General features: G+C 46.6%; 2 protein-coding genes across 2 annotated transcripts; both read right to left on the bottom strand.

The window, feature by feature from the left end:
• Positions 1-370: 370 nt before the first annotated feature.
• MIND_00198000 (XPGI domain-containing protein) lies at positions 371-1,439 on the bottom strand (the record flags this gene model as incomplete). The annotated part of the gene is made up of 5 exons (XM_037358885.1): positions 371-651; positions 697-767; positions 816-961; positions 1,021-1,374; positions 1,422-1,439. The coding sequence occupies 5 exons, from the start codon at positions 1,437-1,439 to the stop codon at positions 371-373; spliced, it is 870 nt and encodes a 289-aa protein (XP_037223980.1).
• A 1,491-nt stretch (positions 1,440-2,930) lies between these two features.
• Positions 2,931-6,598, bottom strand: MIND_00197900 (uncharacterized protein; the record flags this gene model as incomplete). The annotated part of the gene is made up of 12 exons (XM_037358884.1): positions 2,931-3,233; positions 3,279-3,379; positions 3,425-3,595; positions 3,656-4,243; positions 4,292-4,506; positions 4,552-4,919; positions 4,965-5,158; positions 5,210-5,477; positions 5,526-5,672; positions 5,729-6,314; positions 6,364-6,474; positions 6,525-6,598. The coding sequence occupies 12 exons, from the start codon at positions 6,596-6,598 to the stop codon at positions 2,931-2,933; spliced, it is 3,126 nt and encodes a 1,041-aa protein (XP_037223979.1).
• Between the last annotated feature and the right edge of the window lie 11,237 nt (positions 6,599-17,835).

Here is a 17,835-nt window from a genome sequence, read left to right as displayed (position 1 = left end):
CCTTGACCCTCGCAAGCATGCCGCAAGGTGATTCGCCCTTGGATCCTGCGCGGCATGCTTGCACCTCTTCCCCCTCCTCACTGCTTTCTCGGGCTTTACAGCTCCGCTCCGGAGGCCATGTGCACGCCGTGTTTGGGTCATGCATAGTGCAGAGGCAATTTCGAGGTTTGAGTTTTGAAGCGGTGGCTGGCAGGCGAATGGAACGGTTTCGGTGGCTTCGGTGAGTCAGATATATCGGCATGCTCATCAAGGTGCTGAAATTTATTAAGTAGTTATTTATTGCGTACATGTACACGATGCGCAAGCGTATAGATACGGTTTTTAATCGAGAAAAGTGCTAGATGAACTGCATGGACTCCACACCATATGGCTACAAAATGACAATGTCTGAGTCTGAAGAGGGATAACGAGCAGGGCGGTGTTTCTTTGGCGTGGCCTTGGTGCTCAGTTTTTCGAGAGCTGGGAGTTTGCTTTGGTCTGCGGTCTGGCTCCACGTCTCTGATTCCACAATCTCGATTGACGGCGAGCGAACTCTTTTGCGATGGTGTTGTCGTACTACTCCGGAAGCGGCTTCAATCGAGGGAGAGTGGGTCACGACTTGGACAATATCCTTGGGGACCGTTTTGGCTGCCTTTGGAGTCCCGAGATATCCTAAACGCCATTGAGAACTGACTTCGCTTTGCCTCGCAGACTCACCACTCAGATCAAAACGTGCAATACAAGCAGCCGGTACCCAGACCGAGACACTTGACGCCCGATACGAATAGCTTCCAAGAGCCGCTTCTTCAACTAAACTTCAAGTTGCGGCATCAAACTGGAGTTGACGGAGGGTGAATATGAGGTCGGTATGAGAAGGGCATTTCAGATGTTTGGTCTTGGGCACGGTGGTGCTCTTTGGGGCTGTCAGTGTAAGAGAACCGGTTGGGGTTCGAAAGGTGCCTTGGTTGTACATGGTTCCTGCCTGTAAGAACACACATTGTGGGTTTAACACTGTGGAGGAACGAGCGACAAGGTACACACATAGAACATGCAGTGGGTTGCATATGGGCCAAACAGATTATTCTCGAGTGACTTCATGGTAGTCGAAGGCTCTTCGTGAAAAAGAGCTCGATATTGGTTTGCAATTTCGGTCAGATTTGCCGCATACCCGGGACGAGATGGGGTTGTAAGAGGCACGGAGATAGCGGGTTTGATCAGTTGAGTGAGAACCTCGATAGATGGAAATGTGTTTGGCCAGTTGCCAGCAATTGCAAGTTGTCCATTTGTACGGAACCAGTCACGCAAGTCTGTCGTCCACTGCAGTAACAGTGTGTTAAGTGCGGAGCCATCCACTTCTTTACCGAATATATCAACGAGAGCGTTGGCAAGGCTTGTCTGCGAGGTGACACGTAACGCGAGCTTTTCGCCACAGCCAGGCAAACCAACAGTGTCGTAGTCATTGCCAACGAGAAGGGCAAACAAGATGTAGTCGTTCCGTGAAAGGTTTAGGCGGTTGAAAATTGTGTGTGTGTGATATATGGACGCATTGTAAGAGTCAGTTATGAAAGGTCAGTCAATAAAGATGAGGTGCCAGTGATACATCACCCACCGTGGCCAACGAAGGACAGAGATAGCGCCGAAAACAAAAGCATCGCTGTCATTAGTCATAACCACCACCTGTACACGGGGTTTTTTTTAAAAAAGCCTTCTCATTACCAGTGTTAATGTTTTTAAAAAAATGCCTCTAATTTATGCCCCTGCCAAAAGGCGGGTTTTACATAGGGAAATGAGAGATCAAAAAAAGGTTTAAAAGGTTGAAAAGCCTTGTCAGGGTGGGCAGTGTGGTAGCTATAAGGCCCCAGACCTGACGTGTGGAAAATTCCTTAAGTATGGGGAAAATACTGAGTAGGGGAAAGGCTAAAAAAGATGAAAAAAATTGTTGATGCCAAGGTGCCAAGAAAGATACAGAGTTTGACAGCGTGGATTTTATTAAAATGAGGGGAAGACTTGTAAATCACTGATGTTTTTTAAAAATGTTAATATTCTAATTACAAGGGATCTTTTTAAAAAAAACCCCGTATACGCCTGTAACCACATCAATCGTTCTTGCTGCATTCATCGCAGCAAGCTCAGCCTCGGCCTCACCACGTGCCTAAACAAGAGTTTGGTGGGTAGAAAGAGGTATACAGATGTATTTCGCACCGTGATAATGTCGAATCCAAATGCTTTAATCAGAGGGTAGATATGAGACCAGATTGAATGCGTCAAGACAGATGTTGAACGCTTCTGGGTTGGTTTTGAAGCTCCATCAAAGACAAACACAATTTTTGCAGGCAGATTGAGCAGGTTACAAAGCTTGAAAAAGAATATCTTCTCCGCACGAGCATGTTTTGCTCCTGGCCTTGCGGTGACCGCTTTGCAGGTCTGTAGTAGTTCGCTAATAATCCAGAAAAATTAAACCGTGCTGAACATATAAGAAGGAGACCCACAGTGCATCTACACCAATGGTGTATGGTCCTTCAGCAGGGGTTCGAGATTGGGTTTCGGAAAGAATATAGTGCTGAAGATGGCAGACTTGCTCCGCAACTTTGACAGCCTAGTGTTGAATCTGTGAGTAACAAGAACAGCAACTGCAGTTGTCAGGATATACATTCCATAGGTAGTGTACACCCATGGTGTCGGAGGAGAGAAGGAGGATAGCCACTCCTGAATTCTCGATCGTCTTACTCCATAAGTGTTGAAGCAGTTGGGAGTTTAGATAATCAGACATTTGGCATTCTACCTAGCTGTGGCTCTTATAAGGCCTTCGCAGTAGGTACAAGTCGAAGCGAAGGTTTGTCTGATTACCAATCACATCAGCATTATTCAAGTTCTTTCGGATTGTTTCGTTATAAATGATAGAATTTCATGAATTGAAGATAAAGAAGTGCATATAGTGTCTAAACATGCATCTACAAACTCATGAGGTGCTGCTTTTTTTGCTTGCCACGGGGATCAATCGGTGCCTTTCGTTTCCGAGTAGCGACTTCAGGGATATTGACTTTGACTGCTGCCTGAGGTTGACTAGCCAAAACATTGTCCTCCCGAACCTTCTTCAGATGTAAATAGAGAGAATTCAGTCCCATCCGAGGACTTGACATGTTGCGGATCGCCTCCAGCTCTTCAATAACTATCAAATGTGGGACTTGGCGATTGGCGGCTTGCTTGCGAATGTACTCCCAGATCTCGATGAAACGTGACCATTCCTTCTTGGCCTACACCAAATCAGAGTATTGTTTACGGCTGGAATAGGAACAAACCTTCGCACTTGAACGCCATCGTGCAGCAAAATGTTCTTCCACTTCACGCAATGATGGCTTTATGTGAGTTTGGACTCCCAGGTCATTAACAACCGGTTCGCCTGAATTGAGAGTAAGCCTATAATCTTGGAAACAACAAAACTAACCATGATGGTAGATTGTCCAAACTTCATTGACCGATATATACTGATTGAGAGTCTTCGACGGTCCCCATAGGTTGTATAAATCCTTCGGCTGTTGGACGAATGGAAAGATGTGAGCATGATATGTTGCACCACGGACTCCCAGTGTGAGCGGAAATACTGGGTTGACTTCACCTAGCAAGATGAGATGAGTAAAAGTAAAAGTATCATTAGTTCGAACCACATTGTACGTACCAGGAACACGAAAGGCTTCTGCAGATGGCATCACGAGCTGGACTTCACTGTGATTGCTTTCAGTTGAATCGGTAGAGAGCGACGAGTGCGGCATTGGAGTAACATCTTCTGGCATTGGTGGAGCCTGTGCGCCAGTGAAGACTGGTGGTGCGAGAGGCTTTGCAGCGGCTGACTCATGAACGCGGCGAGCATATGTCTTGGCTTGAAAGCCTTTTGAAGGCGACAGTATGTTGGTCCTCCGCATCATAACCTCCCTCATACTCTCTATTACTCCAGCGAGTTGTTCGGTGCGCAGTGAGACAAGATTTAGATGCGTTGATTGTTGTTCGAGATGGCGTTTTAGTGCAGAATCGGCGATGACTGCCAGATCCTCAGGCGTTGACATCAGACTTGCTGTGAGGGATGCTAGCTCCGCCGGATAGATGTTCTTCATCCAATGGATGACTTCGGGTCTGTCGAGCGCAGGAAGACGGAAAATGGCAGATTTTGGGAGGACCTGGTAAATCGCGGCAGCACCTTGGAAGAAATATGTGCGGAGAGTTTGCGACATCTCCCAGAAATTGGTAACACCCTTAAGATTTCGTTTATCTGTCAATAGATCAAAATGATGTCCGAGAATGCGAAAAAAAGACCGACTCTTGACTTGGGGTATAATTTCTTCAGCCATTGGATATAGATGGGTTAGAAACTCCGGCGGAACATGTACATGCCGCCAGACTGGGTCATAGGCCTCAAAGTCTTTATAACCCGCACATCCAAGAACTGCCTGCTTTGGTATTTGAACGGAGTAAGTTGTTCCGAATACCGTCCCTCGTCCCCAACCTAACTTTTCCGTTTGTTGATGTTCGACACTAGATCTAGTGAGAAGCGATTGATCAAATCCATGAGATGCGCACCCTTGAACCTCTTGAAGATATGAAAGTAGATGTCGTGGAAGATGTTGCTTCATCGACGACTCAAAGCCGACAGCCTTGAATGCCTTCGCATACAGATTATATAGTGCGGAATCGGAATAGGCCGCTTTGGGGTCATTACCAAACAGGACACGAAACTTTAGGAAAAGAAAATCGGTTAGTACAACAGAATAAGCCATCAGAATATGAACAACCTTTCGCCATGATGAATTGTGCGTCCAGTCGATCTCGAATTTATCACATAGCTTGTAATAATCGAAAAGCCAATGGAAATAGATAGCGATGGAGACCAGTGAACATTGAACTGGGTCACGATGGGCAATGAAAGTTGTATAGACTGGATTCTTGGTCTGACACGATTTTAAGCATCAGAATGAACGAAGTTGACTACTTACCGTTTTCATCCCGCGTTTACCAGCCTTCTCTTCCCCTTGGCAACCAAGCACCGCATAAACATTCGTGCGACGGTTTGGATGAAGCCAAATAAATGGCTGAAGCTCGCAGAGCTTGAGGGCACGGAAGTCATCGCCTCTGTTGCCGCTTTGAAATTGACAGTTCCAGGCCAATAAACCAAAAACAGCCTGTCGCACTGGGTTGACAATGAGTTAGTTCGAGTTTCCATATAGACAGGCCCTCGTACAGTTCCGATGAGAGAGTAGCTCGATTCGAATGAGACCTAATTCATCGCCTGAGACGGACGATAACATGGTGTTGGCGACAATATCTGGTGCGTCTTCAGAGCCACAGTCGCCTGCACGTTCACAGTTGAGTGCCTCGTCCATATAGGTTGTAACAGTATCTATAATATGGCCACCCCCGCACGGACGCGTTATCTTGAGTTGGGGATCAGCAGCCTCTTGCAACTTTCGAATGCGGAGGACCCCGAAATAGCACTTCTTGATATGCGACTAGATGATATTTTAGCCACGCATTCAATCGTAATGGAGATTTCATACTGCCCCCACACGAGTATGAGGGATGACCATCCCATTCCTCGTAAGCTTAGGACGTTCGGCGGTGTGTTTCAGATATAGCAGTAGTGCATGGTTATCGACGATATGGTCTCGCACTTGACCGTGTGCAAGGGCTTCAGAATGCCAGCGCTAGAAAGGCATGGTCAGAAGGGAATGCGAATGAATAGAAAAAAGATTGTCCATACATTCCAGTCACGTTGGACAGCAGCCTGAGCTTCCCGCCCACCCTTTCGCCGATTCATCTCAAATCGCTCAGCTGCATTGATTCGGGTATTGGTTTGGAATTGTGCATAGTCGGTGTCATTTGTGAGATCAAGACCGGGTGTCTCGCCATCCAGATCTTCGCCGTCTTGCTCTTCATCATCATCGACTGGCACCGATAACATATTCTCCACCAGGGATGAGTTGTCGCCTCCAAACTCCCTGAGAAGCTGATCTTCAGTCTCCCCAATCTCCTCTGATTGCCGTTGGACAGTGGGCTCGAAATGATCATCGAGATTTTCCTCCGCGTTTGCATCAATGTTTTGAAGAATAGCGTCTCGAATACGTTCATCTTCGAGAGTATCTTGTATTGCACCTGGATCTGATGCTAATGCTGTTGATGTTACAGGGCCCTCGGCGAGACAAGATAGAGAAGTGTCGGCAAGAAGTGGAATCGCGGGAGAAGAGCTGTCTTGAAGATGCACTGGAAATGACGATGAAGTTGGTCGCATTGTAGGGGCAATTGGATTAGCATTGCCTTTCCGGCTAGATTTGTGGGGTGTTGGGTACCTTTCAAGAAATGAACGGAACCCCAATGATATATCGGCAATACACATACCAATGGTTGAGAATTCGTTGTTGCAGTAAGGAAATGGTTGTACTGGCACCATATGATATGCCACTCTCGTTGCAGACCGCATGAAGCTCCTTCTTGCGATGACAGGCCAATCTATATGTTGACAATGAGCAAGAATACGAAATATGAAGTCCATAACCGACAGAGAAGCCAAATATTGTTCTTTGCTGAATCGTGTGCCTCCAGGGGAAATGGGACGAAGAGGTGGTGCAGGCATAGAGAGTAATGATATGGTTGACGATGCAAAGGCCGAGTTCTGGAGGGGAAGGCAAGTGGAAGATGATGAATTGCGGTAACCAAGCTCCTGACCTTCCAGGACGATCGGTGGGAGTGGTATAAAGAAAATATGAGGGTTTACTCACAATCTAAGCACTGAATCCACATTAAATGCCATTGCATTGCAACCCAAAGCCACAAACTTATCAAAGCGCTACCAGCGGGTGAGCATTCGAAGCACAAAGCACAACAATACCATACCAAGCACCCATCCAAGGGCAGAACCTGACATTCCAAAAAGCTGTCCATATCTCTACTGTCGTGCTTCTATGCAGGCGTGTTTTGAAGCTTTGAGTCATAATATGCACGCGCAGAGTCGATGTCATTCCAGTAGATATAGAGTCTTGTGGTGTAAAAATGCAGACGAGGTCGATAGGTGGAGTGTTTGTGGTGTCGTATGACTGAGGAAGCCAGCCAGGAGAGACTACATCTCGTCGAAGTCGATGTTAGGCCTAAGACACGCCTTGTCACACGAGTCACGATAATAGATTCACACACTTTCTTATGCATTCAGACCTGGCTTATGATTCAGGATAGTCTACTAGTCAAGTACATATCATAGGTAGTAGCTTTTAATGCCATTCGGGCAAGTGGGTGTAGCTGCAACGAAGAACGAACTTTTTTTGCGTAGAAGTCACGTGCACGTGACTTCTACGCAGGTTCGTGCGCGCGTGAAAATTGAACAAGCAAATCCAAGCGCGCGGGGACAATGCAACACAAAGCACGCTTGGCTGCGTCAATGGTGGGTGAAGTGGACTGGGAATGGGGAGAACAAGCGCAGTCACCAACTGGTGGTGACCGCACTGAAGGGGAGGCCGGCGGTCACGATCATATGGTGACCGCCGGGCTTGACAAGGCTTATGTGGTCTCCCTGTTACCTAAATCACGGGCCCCGATTTCGGTGCACGTGACTTGGAATTACCCAAATAAGGTAACAATCGGCCCCAGTTATTTGGGCCTGTATCTGCCACAAATAAGTCCAGCTTTGGACCCCCGTTTTTGCATGAATCCCCGATGTGTATGTAGATCATATTTGCCTGGCTTTGGCATGTTATTGTAAATCATAATAAAATGTGAAGAATTTAAATATGTGTCTTATAAATTGTCTATGGTTTCCGCTGGCCTTGTCACATCCAAATTGGGATAGCTGACTAATCGCTGACTAAGCTGCACAAGGCAAAAAGAAACTAGAGCTTTTTCGGCAGAGCTTATGTTATACTATATATATAGGTGTCAAGTGTCATGCAAGAACCAAAGGGGAGGAGCAGAGAATGTGAAGGGAGTCCGAAAGGCTATCACAACACTCTGTAGGAGTGAGTGACTATGTGTCTTGCAGGCCAGATACAAGTCTGAACAAATATGTGAAATCCTGCGGTTTACGTTCAGAGTTTCTGACTTAGTAAGATACTGAGAGCCGTAGGGTGCTGTGAGTAATCTTGGTTTTAAAACAGTTTCAAAACCGGTTTCAAAACATCTGTGAGTTTTGAATTCCGTAGCCAGTAGACCCGGTTTCGAATAATTAATTCAGGTACCAACTAATTACTACTTGCCAAATGTCATAGATAAGACCCGGCCTGCCCTCTCAGGTCACTAGTGCTGGGCCATGTACATGACCAGGCACGACATATGAGTGCTAAGAAGGTTAGAAGCAGTTGTACAGGCAAGAGCCTTGTGTAGGCAGTAGGCACTTGGTTTATTGCTAGTAGGTTCTAGTAATGATGATGAAGTTGGGAATTGGGAGTAGGGTGGGGAATCAAAAAAGCAAACAGTATTATCACCAGGGCTTGGTCTCGGGACAAACGAGCAGCATGCAGATGGATGACCACCAAGAACATATAGGGATGTGTGGACTGCGGGTGGTATGAGCCTTGTTGTGCACACTTAACTTGTAGGTTTTTATTGATGCAGGACTCCAATTGTTTGATTTTCATTAACAGAAACTTGCAAATCAAATTAAAACCACCTGTGAAGAAGAAGAAGAAGAATATATGCCCACAATGCCCTCTGAAGAGAGTGTGGTCTCGTACCTACATACCGTCGCCCCTCCAGTATGCTACGAGTGAAATACATGCAACTATCGTTGTGTACGGATACCTAGTGAGGATCTCCGCCTCGCAATGTCGCGATATGTATCCGGGAACTTGAAATATTAGCTGTAGTACGGTAGGGCAACGTTCCGCAGGGTCCAAGCCACGTGCACACATATCAGGCCGTCAGGCACACGGAAACACCTGCCCGCCTGAACTGAGGTGCACTTTGGGCAACCAGCGAGACGTTCGGGGTGGACAGAGACAGGCGCTTTGCGCACAGGCCCCCGCCACCGCATTAGTTGGCTCTTAGGCCTTTACAAGTGTCAAGTGCAGACGCGTCAGGCCGCCCCATGTCTGATTTTCCGTCCAAAAGAACGAGAAAGCCAGTGTCCAAGCGTCTGAGAAACAAATTTGTCCCAATCCCCACTGTGAGTTATCGGGTCCATGGCAGTGCATTGGACCCGATAAGTTCATGGTGTTTTTTTTGTTTACCATAATGATGAATAATTTGTGGAGAAAAGGATGAATAATGTTGAGTTCCAACACTTGTTTGTTGTCTAAGTCCATTCCAGTATGAATAATGATGAATAATTCAAGTAGTATAAGCACCTGTTATGTCCCAAAAATGACTGTGAATTTACAGTGTCGACCCGGCGGGGTAATACTATGTAGCAACAGAAATTTGTGAGGTTCTCATAGAAATGAATAATCCATGGATAAAGGAATGAATAATTGTAAGTTTTTGAAGTTCTTAAGTGATTTTTGACTAAGTCCAATACATTGTAGGCTTGTCATTTGCCTATAAGGTATGAATAATTTAAATAATACTCTTGAAGTCTATATACTAATAGGATAGTTGATGAAGAATGAATAATAATGAATAATTAAAGACCTGAGACACTTGGCCTGAGTTCAGCGCTATTCCAAATGGTCACAAAATGAAACTTGTATCCTTTGATTACATGAACAACTTTCTTTAAGTAGCCTATTGTCCCAGTTGAATCATTATGCCAGGACTAGCTAATCACTAGCTGATCTACAACTAATAAAATGATATCTCAAAAACTAGATAGGTTACACAGCTGATTGAAGTACTACTGAGCATACCTGAATAGTGAGATCAATATTCTTGACAATGAAATATCATCAGTAGATAGATACCAACTAATGATTGTGCATCAGACCTATTGATTGAGCAATATCTCTCCCCATTTTTTTTTTCTAGATTCAGATGATTGTTTCACTGGTAGGTAGGTGATCATATTGTCTTGATATAATCTGATATGAAGATAGTGCTATACCTCTTACAATATACACATTTCTACAGTTTTTCTGCTGCAAATTCGATCAAGCACAATGATGACTTGATATCTGGGTGAGGAATGCATGGATAATCATGATGTAAGTTGCGTTATAGACTAATGAATATCCATCATGGCTCTGAGAAACCCATTTATTTTCAGACATCCCATATGTCTCTATATATGCCATGTATTCTATAGTGTCAATCTCCCAATAACTCACTCAGAGATGAAGTATCCTTCGGACCGTCCGAGCGCATCCGAGGCACATCCGACCGGCGCCCACTCGGATGCTCCGACCCACCCCGACCATCGTCCACGGCCTCCTTCGCCCGCACAATCACCGATCCGTCAAGACCCTCCCAACGATCACCTTGGGACAGAGCCTGCAACACCGCTCAGGCCTTCTGCGCTCTACGTCGGCAGTTACGGACGACCAGTATATAGTTGGCGCCCTAGCAGGCGGACCCTTAGAGTTTCTTCTCTTTGGATCCTCCCCTGCTAGGTCGGTCCCTCCGTGTATTTCCGTAGCTTCTATTCACGCTTTGGATCCTCCCCTGCTAGGCTTTCGTCGGAGTCTCCAGGGTTGCCCTTACAGAACCCCGGTACTATCACAGACCATATCAGCTTCTGAAAGGAAGTATGTGATTTTGACGGTTTATAAGAAGAGAGAAGTTATTCCATCTTGATCATCTCTATCATTCAAGGGAATCATGTTAAGAAGCTTGTTGATCAGCATTTGGGATGTAGTTACATAGAGAAACTATTCTAAGTTGCTCCTAGTATCCCACACAGACAGAAAAGCCCAACAGCACATATCAAAGCATGTCAGCAGACATCTGCATCAGTGCTGACATCAACGGACATTGGCTGACCTTAGTAAACATGGGTGACCAGTGTCAGCATAGGAAGGAACAATGTCTATCTATGTCTGCACTATGCTGACTGGATGTCAGCAGACTGTGCTGACATATAGCATGTCAGCAGAGGCCTCTGCCGACAAGGGGGTCAGAACACAGTGTTTAGCCGACTTCTTACTTTTGAGTGAGTTATTAAGAGATTAGAGGAATAGGATATATGCTATACATATGGGCAAATGGGATAGGTAAAAAATATGAGTGTCTTACAAAGCAATGATGGACATCCATTCAGGGAAAATATAACTTTAATGATGATTATCTGTGCATTCCTTCCTTAGATATCAAGTCATCATTTGATCAAATTTGAAGCTGAAAAACCAGAGAAAAGTGGTATAACAGTAAAGGCTAAATGGATAACACTATACTCATATCAGAACATATCAGGATAATGGAACTACCTACCTACTAGTCAAACAAGCATCTGAATTTATGAAGAATTGGGGGAGATATTACAGAATCAATATGTCTAATGCACAATTATTAGGTGGTATGGATACACTGATAAGATTGTACTAGTGGGTATATTGACCCCACTACTTAGGTATTATTAGTAGTCCTTCAATCACCTCTGTAGTCAGTCTAGTTGTTGAGAAATCATCTCATCAGTTGTAAATCAGCTAATAAGTGGCTGGTGCTAAAACAACTATTCAGCTGGCACTATATGTTATTTAATGAAAGTTGTTTGTATAAATAAAACATACAACTTTGGTTTTGTGACGATCTGTGACATTCTCTGATGATTGTACTGTCATATGGCGAAAATTTCCTTTTTTTTTAGAAGTTTGTCACGCCATGTGACACTGTGTAACAGCGTGACTCAGGTGCTGAAATGAGCACAAGTCAATCCGAGGTTCAATTATTCATTATTATTCATAGCATGATACACTCATATTACAAGTTTGAAAAAAGCCCTTTGTGACGTCACATACCAGTGTTAGTTGTCAAGTCCGAGTCTTATACTACTTGAATTATTCATCATTATTCATACCAGAATGGACTTAGATAAAAAACAAGTGTTGGAACTCAACAGTATTCATCCTTTTCTCCAGAAATTATTCATCATTATGGTAAATGATAAAAACACCATGAACTTATCGGGTCCAATGCGCTGCCATGGATCCAATAACAGACAGTGGGGAATGGAACACTCAGGTGATTAAAACAATTGAAAAAATGTTTGAAAAACAGTTGAAATTGTGTAAAAACAGTTGTATATCACTCTTATATTAAGCAGATGTTATGTGAATGTATGCACATGTTTGACACTGGCTTTAACAACTGATGTGCTCCACACTTCCATTTTTGGGGTCACTGCTGTCAAAGCCCAAAAATGGTAAGAAAAGCTGTAAAATGTGATCAATTTCAATGAGGACACAAAGCTGTAAGTGATATCTTGCACTTATGAACAAGGTATATTTAAGGTCATTTACTCGTGATAACACTGAAGTGTGTACTAAGCAACATTCTCAAATTGCTGACTGTCACAAATAAGACCCGGCCCATCCGCTCCGGGCGCTGGTGTCGGGCCCGTAGCACGCAGCACGTGACAACGGGGAACATGCGCCAGGAAGCACGTGACCAAGAACGACGCGTCGAGCCGTTGCCGAGCCCAACTCGACACCAGGGGACTGGGGAGGAGTGCTAGGAGGTTAGGAGTAGCGCCCGGCCCGCAACGGATGTGTGATCGTCCCCTCTGCGGCCAGGAACGGGGGCGAGGAGGGGCAGGAGAGGCCAGGGTGTCCGATCACCCCTTTGCAGGCCCGCGTATATAATGCTCGATAGCGTACCGTATACTCTATCGCTTAGATCGTCTGGACTCTGAAGAACTACCTTTCTCTATGCAAGGAGGTGCCAACGACTCACCGGGCTCGACACGACCCGATTCGAACCTTCGACCACCGACAACACCAAGGGACCGAGTTAACGGGCCCTTTTGGTTTTGATCTACCCCGCTCGCCGTACTCGCGGGCCTGACGATCTGTCTGTTCTGTTCCGGGACACTGGCAAGTTGAGAAATAAGTATGGAAATTGTACTGACTTGGATTGCAATCTACATATACTAGCAACAATAGTAGACCAGCTATTTAACAAGACCATTGGGCATCTGTGTGCTATGTAGTTAGTGACAATGTTCTCAATTCAGAAATTCATATTATTCAGGCAACATTCAAAGCTGGGGTGTAGCCCCAGCCTGCTCTAGTTGGTAATATTGGTATGTAAATAAGATAACACAGCTATGGGAAGTGTCACGGATAAGACCCGGCCCGTCCGCTCCGGCGCTGGTGTCGGGCCACCACGGGCCCGTAACACGCAGCACGTGACGACGGGGAACATGCGCCCCAGTAGGAGGAACGCACACGTGGGAAGCACGTGACCGAGAACGACGCGTAGAGCCGTCGCCGAGCCCAACTCGACACAAGGGGACTGGGGAGGAGTGCTAGGAGGTTAGGAGTAGCGCCTGGCCCGCAAGGGATGTACGATCGTCCCCTCTGCGGCCAGGAACGGGAGCGAGGAGGAGGAGTAGAGGCCAGGGTGTCCGATCACCCCTTTGCGGGCCCGCGTATATAAGGCGCAATAGTGTACCCTGTACTCTATCGCTTAGATCGTCTAAAGAACTACCTTACTCCGTGCAAGGAGGCGTTGTCGACTCATCGGGCCCGACACGACCTGATTCGAACCTTCGACCACCGACCACGGCAAGGGACCGAGTTCACGGGCCCTTTCGGTTTCGATCTACCCCGCCCGCCGCACTTGCGGGCCCGACTATCCGTCTGTTCTGTTCCGGGCGCGCGTTCTTAGGAGAGGTTCTTGCACGGCCCGACCCGCAGTCTGACAGGAAGTAGCCAGCCTGAATCCACATCGTAGTTAGCATCACCTCCATGCACTCTGTATACCTGGTCTTTTTCAAAAGATGTAGGCAACAGCCCGCAAGTCACAAGCCTGTAATGTAAATGCTAGATTGATAGATATGACTAAGCTAATGCTATATATGGTAATAGGAATCACCTTTTTTTTCAGCCTGATGATTTGGTATATAATTTGAAACAATTTATAATACAGGGCAAAGGAAAAATACATTATATAAATAACATTGATCCCATCACCTAGATAGTGTTACAGAGCTGTAAAATAATGAATTTTGCTTTTAACACTCATGCCATTTACTTAAGAGCTGTTGCCCAATGCCCACATCTTTTGCATGGAAGTAGCAGCTGCTCTGTGATAGTTTTAGACTTCAATAATACACCCGTGTCCACACACACAAAGACTGTGACTGTCAGCATCTGAGAGCACAAATAAATAGGGGCTTTTAGCCCAGAGAGTAGACAATATTAGCCTAGTAAATACAGCCTATAAGTATGTCTTTTATACAAATGAGTAGTTAGGAATGAAATCAGACAGGCACCAGGTCCCAGAGCGCATCGGATGGGTTGGAGAAGTTGGAGAAATGGTGAGTCTGGGAGAGTGGGTGGGGCATTGGGCCCAATCTGGGGCATCTGGGCCTAATCGGCCCCCTGGGGCAAGTGGTCCGTGGGCCTAACCCAAACCATGACACTTCCCTTCATTTAAATCTATCAGGGTCATGACATATGGGACTTAGTATTGTGACCTTAAGTTTTGTTGAAAGAACAGGAGAGAAGTTCAATGTTTATTCTGTAAAGTAGTACAGTATTTATGCTACCAATGAATATTCTAGTAAGTTCTACTAAAATCTGACTGGGATCAGTCAGCGTCGGGCTGAGTGATCCGCCCGGAGTTCGCTAGAGTAAGCGATATTACAACACTCCCCCTCGAACGTAGCGGTGGAGCATGCCTGGAGAGGGAATTTGGGCAAGTGATGCCACAGATGGGAACTGTGCCTGGTGAAAGGCAAAATCTCGTGGAGTTGTCGTTGAGCCAGGGTTGGCCGACAACGGAGTTGGCCTTTGCCTGATTTGGCGCGCCGGAGGTGTGGGAACATGGCTGGAGGTAAGCCGGATGAAAATAGGCCGGGATCGGCCGGTCGTGGAGCCGGAGTCAGTAGCTTGGCTATGCCGGATTTGGCGTGCCAGAATGCTGCTTGGCCGCGGGCGGGCCCGAATGATGGGTTTGGCCGTGTACCGGGGCCGGGCCTGAGTTGGCCGGACATGGCGGTGCCGGATTTGGCGCACCGGGAAGTGGGCCGCGAGTGGGCCGCGAGTGATTGTGCGTGTGCCATGGCCGCGTGTGGGCCGGAAATGAGATGGCGGTGGCCGCGAATGGGCCGGAAGAATGACGGTAGACATGGCCGCGAATGGGCCGGGAACGTAGATAGGCCGCGGATGGGCCGGATATGCGTCGCGCTGCCAGAGTTAGCGTGCGCGAAATAAGAGTTTGACCGCGCAGGGGTCCGATACTGGCCGCGGATGGGCCGGAGGTGCCAGATGGGTTGGCTTCGCGTTGCCGGCGTTGGCGTGCGTGTGAGAGCATGGGCCGCGTGCGGGTCCGGAGTGCTTGTGTAAGCCAGGGGTTAGGCCGCGAGTGGGCCAGCACATGTCGTGTCCAAGTTGCTTGTGGAAGCGCGGACGGAAGTTGCTTGTGTAAGCCGAAGAGTCAGTGTGGTGGCCGCGAGTGGGCCGTGACAGAGGTCGTGTCCGAGATGCTTGTGTAAGCGTGGACGGAGAGGTGTTGGCCGCGAATGGGCCCGACTGTGGCCACGGGCGGGCCGGAGCAGAGTGATGTCGATGGCGGGATGTCCGAGTGGTTGTCCGTTGCCGCTTGGCGTTGCCCAAGTGGGCGTGCCAGAAGATTCCAGTGCGTGAGAGAACGCGGGGCTGTGCCCGGGCCGATGGCTATGCCGGATCGAGGCATTCGCCGACGGTGCGCGTGAAGCGCTCGGGCGCACCTGCAGCTTGCAGCTGCCAGTCCAAACCAATACCAGAGCGCACCCTGGGGGTGGTGTCTCCGGGCCGAAGACGGGGGGGTCGATACGCGAGGGAATAGACGCGAGTGGTCGTATGCGTGATGGCCGCGGAGGGGTGGAGCAAGTGAGGTGAGAGACAGTTCAGGCTATGCGGGGCCCATAACCTGTTGAAAGAACAGGAGAGAAGTTCAATGTTTATTCTGTAAAGTAGTACAGTATTTATGCTACCAATGAATATTCTAGTAAGTTCTACTAAAATCTGACCGGGATCAGTCAGCGTCGGGCTGAGTGATCCGCCCGGAGTTCGCTAGAGTAAGCGATATTACAACAAGTTTGTGTAATATGCAATTTAACCCTCTGAAGTTTGAACTGAACAACAACAATTGAGTAATGTGTGAATTGCCAAGCACAGTTGGCTTAGAGTCAGACCAACCAGCATCATTGCCTGTCACTAGTGCCAGGTGGTCCAGCCCTGGACACAGTTTCAAAAAAAGGGGGGGTGTTTCAAAACAGTTTCAAAACACCTGTGAGTAATTCACTCACAGTATCCTAGTTTCCCCAGATGGCCCCTTATTGAGTCTATCCTCATGGATTCATCTTGGAATAAGTTTGTCAATTGCCGCTAGTAGCTTTTGTTTTTGCGAGATCTGGTCCCATTAACTATATGTACACCATTACAAGGGGGGTTCTTTGAAGCAAATATAGGTCCGCAGCTGCTGAAACATATACCATATTGCTCAAGTTATGCCCCCCATATCTGAAGAATGAAAGTTCTTGGGCTTGGATAGGTGCAGGGTGACATCTTGTCACATGCTTCATGATGCTTGTCATCCAGTTATTGATTGACCATCCTTAGCTCAGTAATGGCTTCTCCATAGTGTTGAAGAGCTGAAAGTGAGTTGATAAACAGATATATATATTCCTGCAAAGTTTGTCCAAAATGTCAGCTTCTGCACCGCTTTTGATTCCATCAGTGGTCACATGATACAAGATCTTATCTTATCGTGGGAAATACTTCCCAATATAGTAAGGGAGGAGGGAGGGGGGTCCCAGAGGGTTAGAAAAAAAAAAAAAAAACCAACGCTATATTTGGGATTTGAATCTTGAACCCCCCCCCTTGCACAACTAACATTACTTTCTTCACCCAATGAATAGTTTCACAGCTCCATGTTCTCAACCACCCAGCACTAATTGTTGCCAGTGTTGACTGCCTGTTCAACACAGGGCAATGACATTATCCATAGATTTGCAGTTGATTTGCAGGTTGGAATCTCTAAGGAATCTATTGTTGAATTTATTAGTATGTTGTTGGTTAACTCCAGGTGCCATTTGAAGGCCTAGGGGGGTATCCTGATTTGTAGGTGTTAGCTAGGTATATATTACTGTACATAAATGGACACTTTATATACATTCTCTTTCTTTTTTTCTCTTCATTCCGACAACCAACCGACAACATTCCGATACCCAAACGGCACACACTCGTTACCGATACGCTTGGCAACGGGATTCGCGACCAGATGCGGGGAAGGCCGACCGCGATGCGACGCCATTCGCTACAAACCGCCACAAGTACCAGGGGTGAGGTTCCTTTGTCACTGGCATCCGGACCGCCAATGGAGACCTTCTCCACGCAGTGCCCGAAGAAGTCTGCCGTGAGCTCTGTTGGGACTTCCAGAATTCCTGCGTACGTCAGTTCCTTCTCGCTCCGGAACTGACGCACCTTCGCTAACAGTAGGTATCTCCTGTTTCAACATATACCTAGTGAAGATAGAATATTTAATTTGAGGGAAACACACAATAGTGCTCAAGTTTACAGGACTGCCCTGGGCCCAGACCCGGGCCCAACTCCAAGACCATCATGAAGCATTGAAAGGTTCAAACCACTTGCGGCCTGTAGTGCTGTCCAATTATGATTATGAATACGAAATTTTCATAATTTATTCATATTCATAATATATTCTCTCTGCTGGAGCATATTATAATTGTATTCATATTCATAATCATAATTGGGCTCAGAATATGAATATATTATGAATATATTCATT

Source organism: Mycena indigotica (genome assembly GCF_014461135.1).
Source record: "Mycena indigotica strain 171206Taipei chromosome Unknown Mind.scaff0002, whole genome shotgun sequence".
NCBI lineage: Eukaryota > Fungi > Basidiomycota > Agaricomycetes > Agaricales > Mycenaceae > Mycena > Mycena indigotica.
This window is presented reverse-complemented; position numbering and strand designations above follow the sequence as displayed.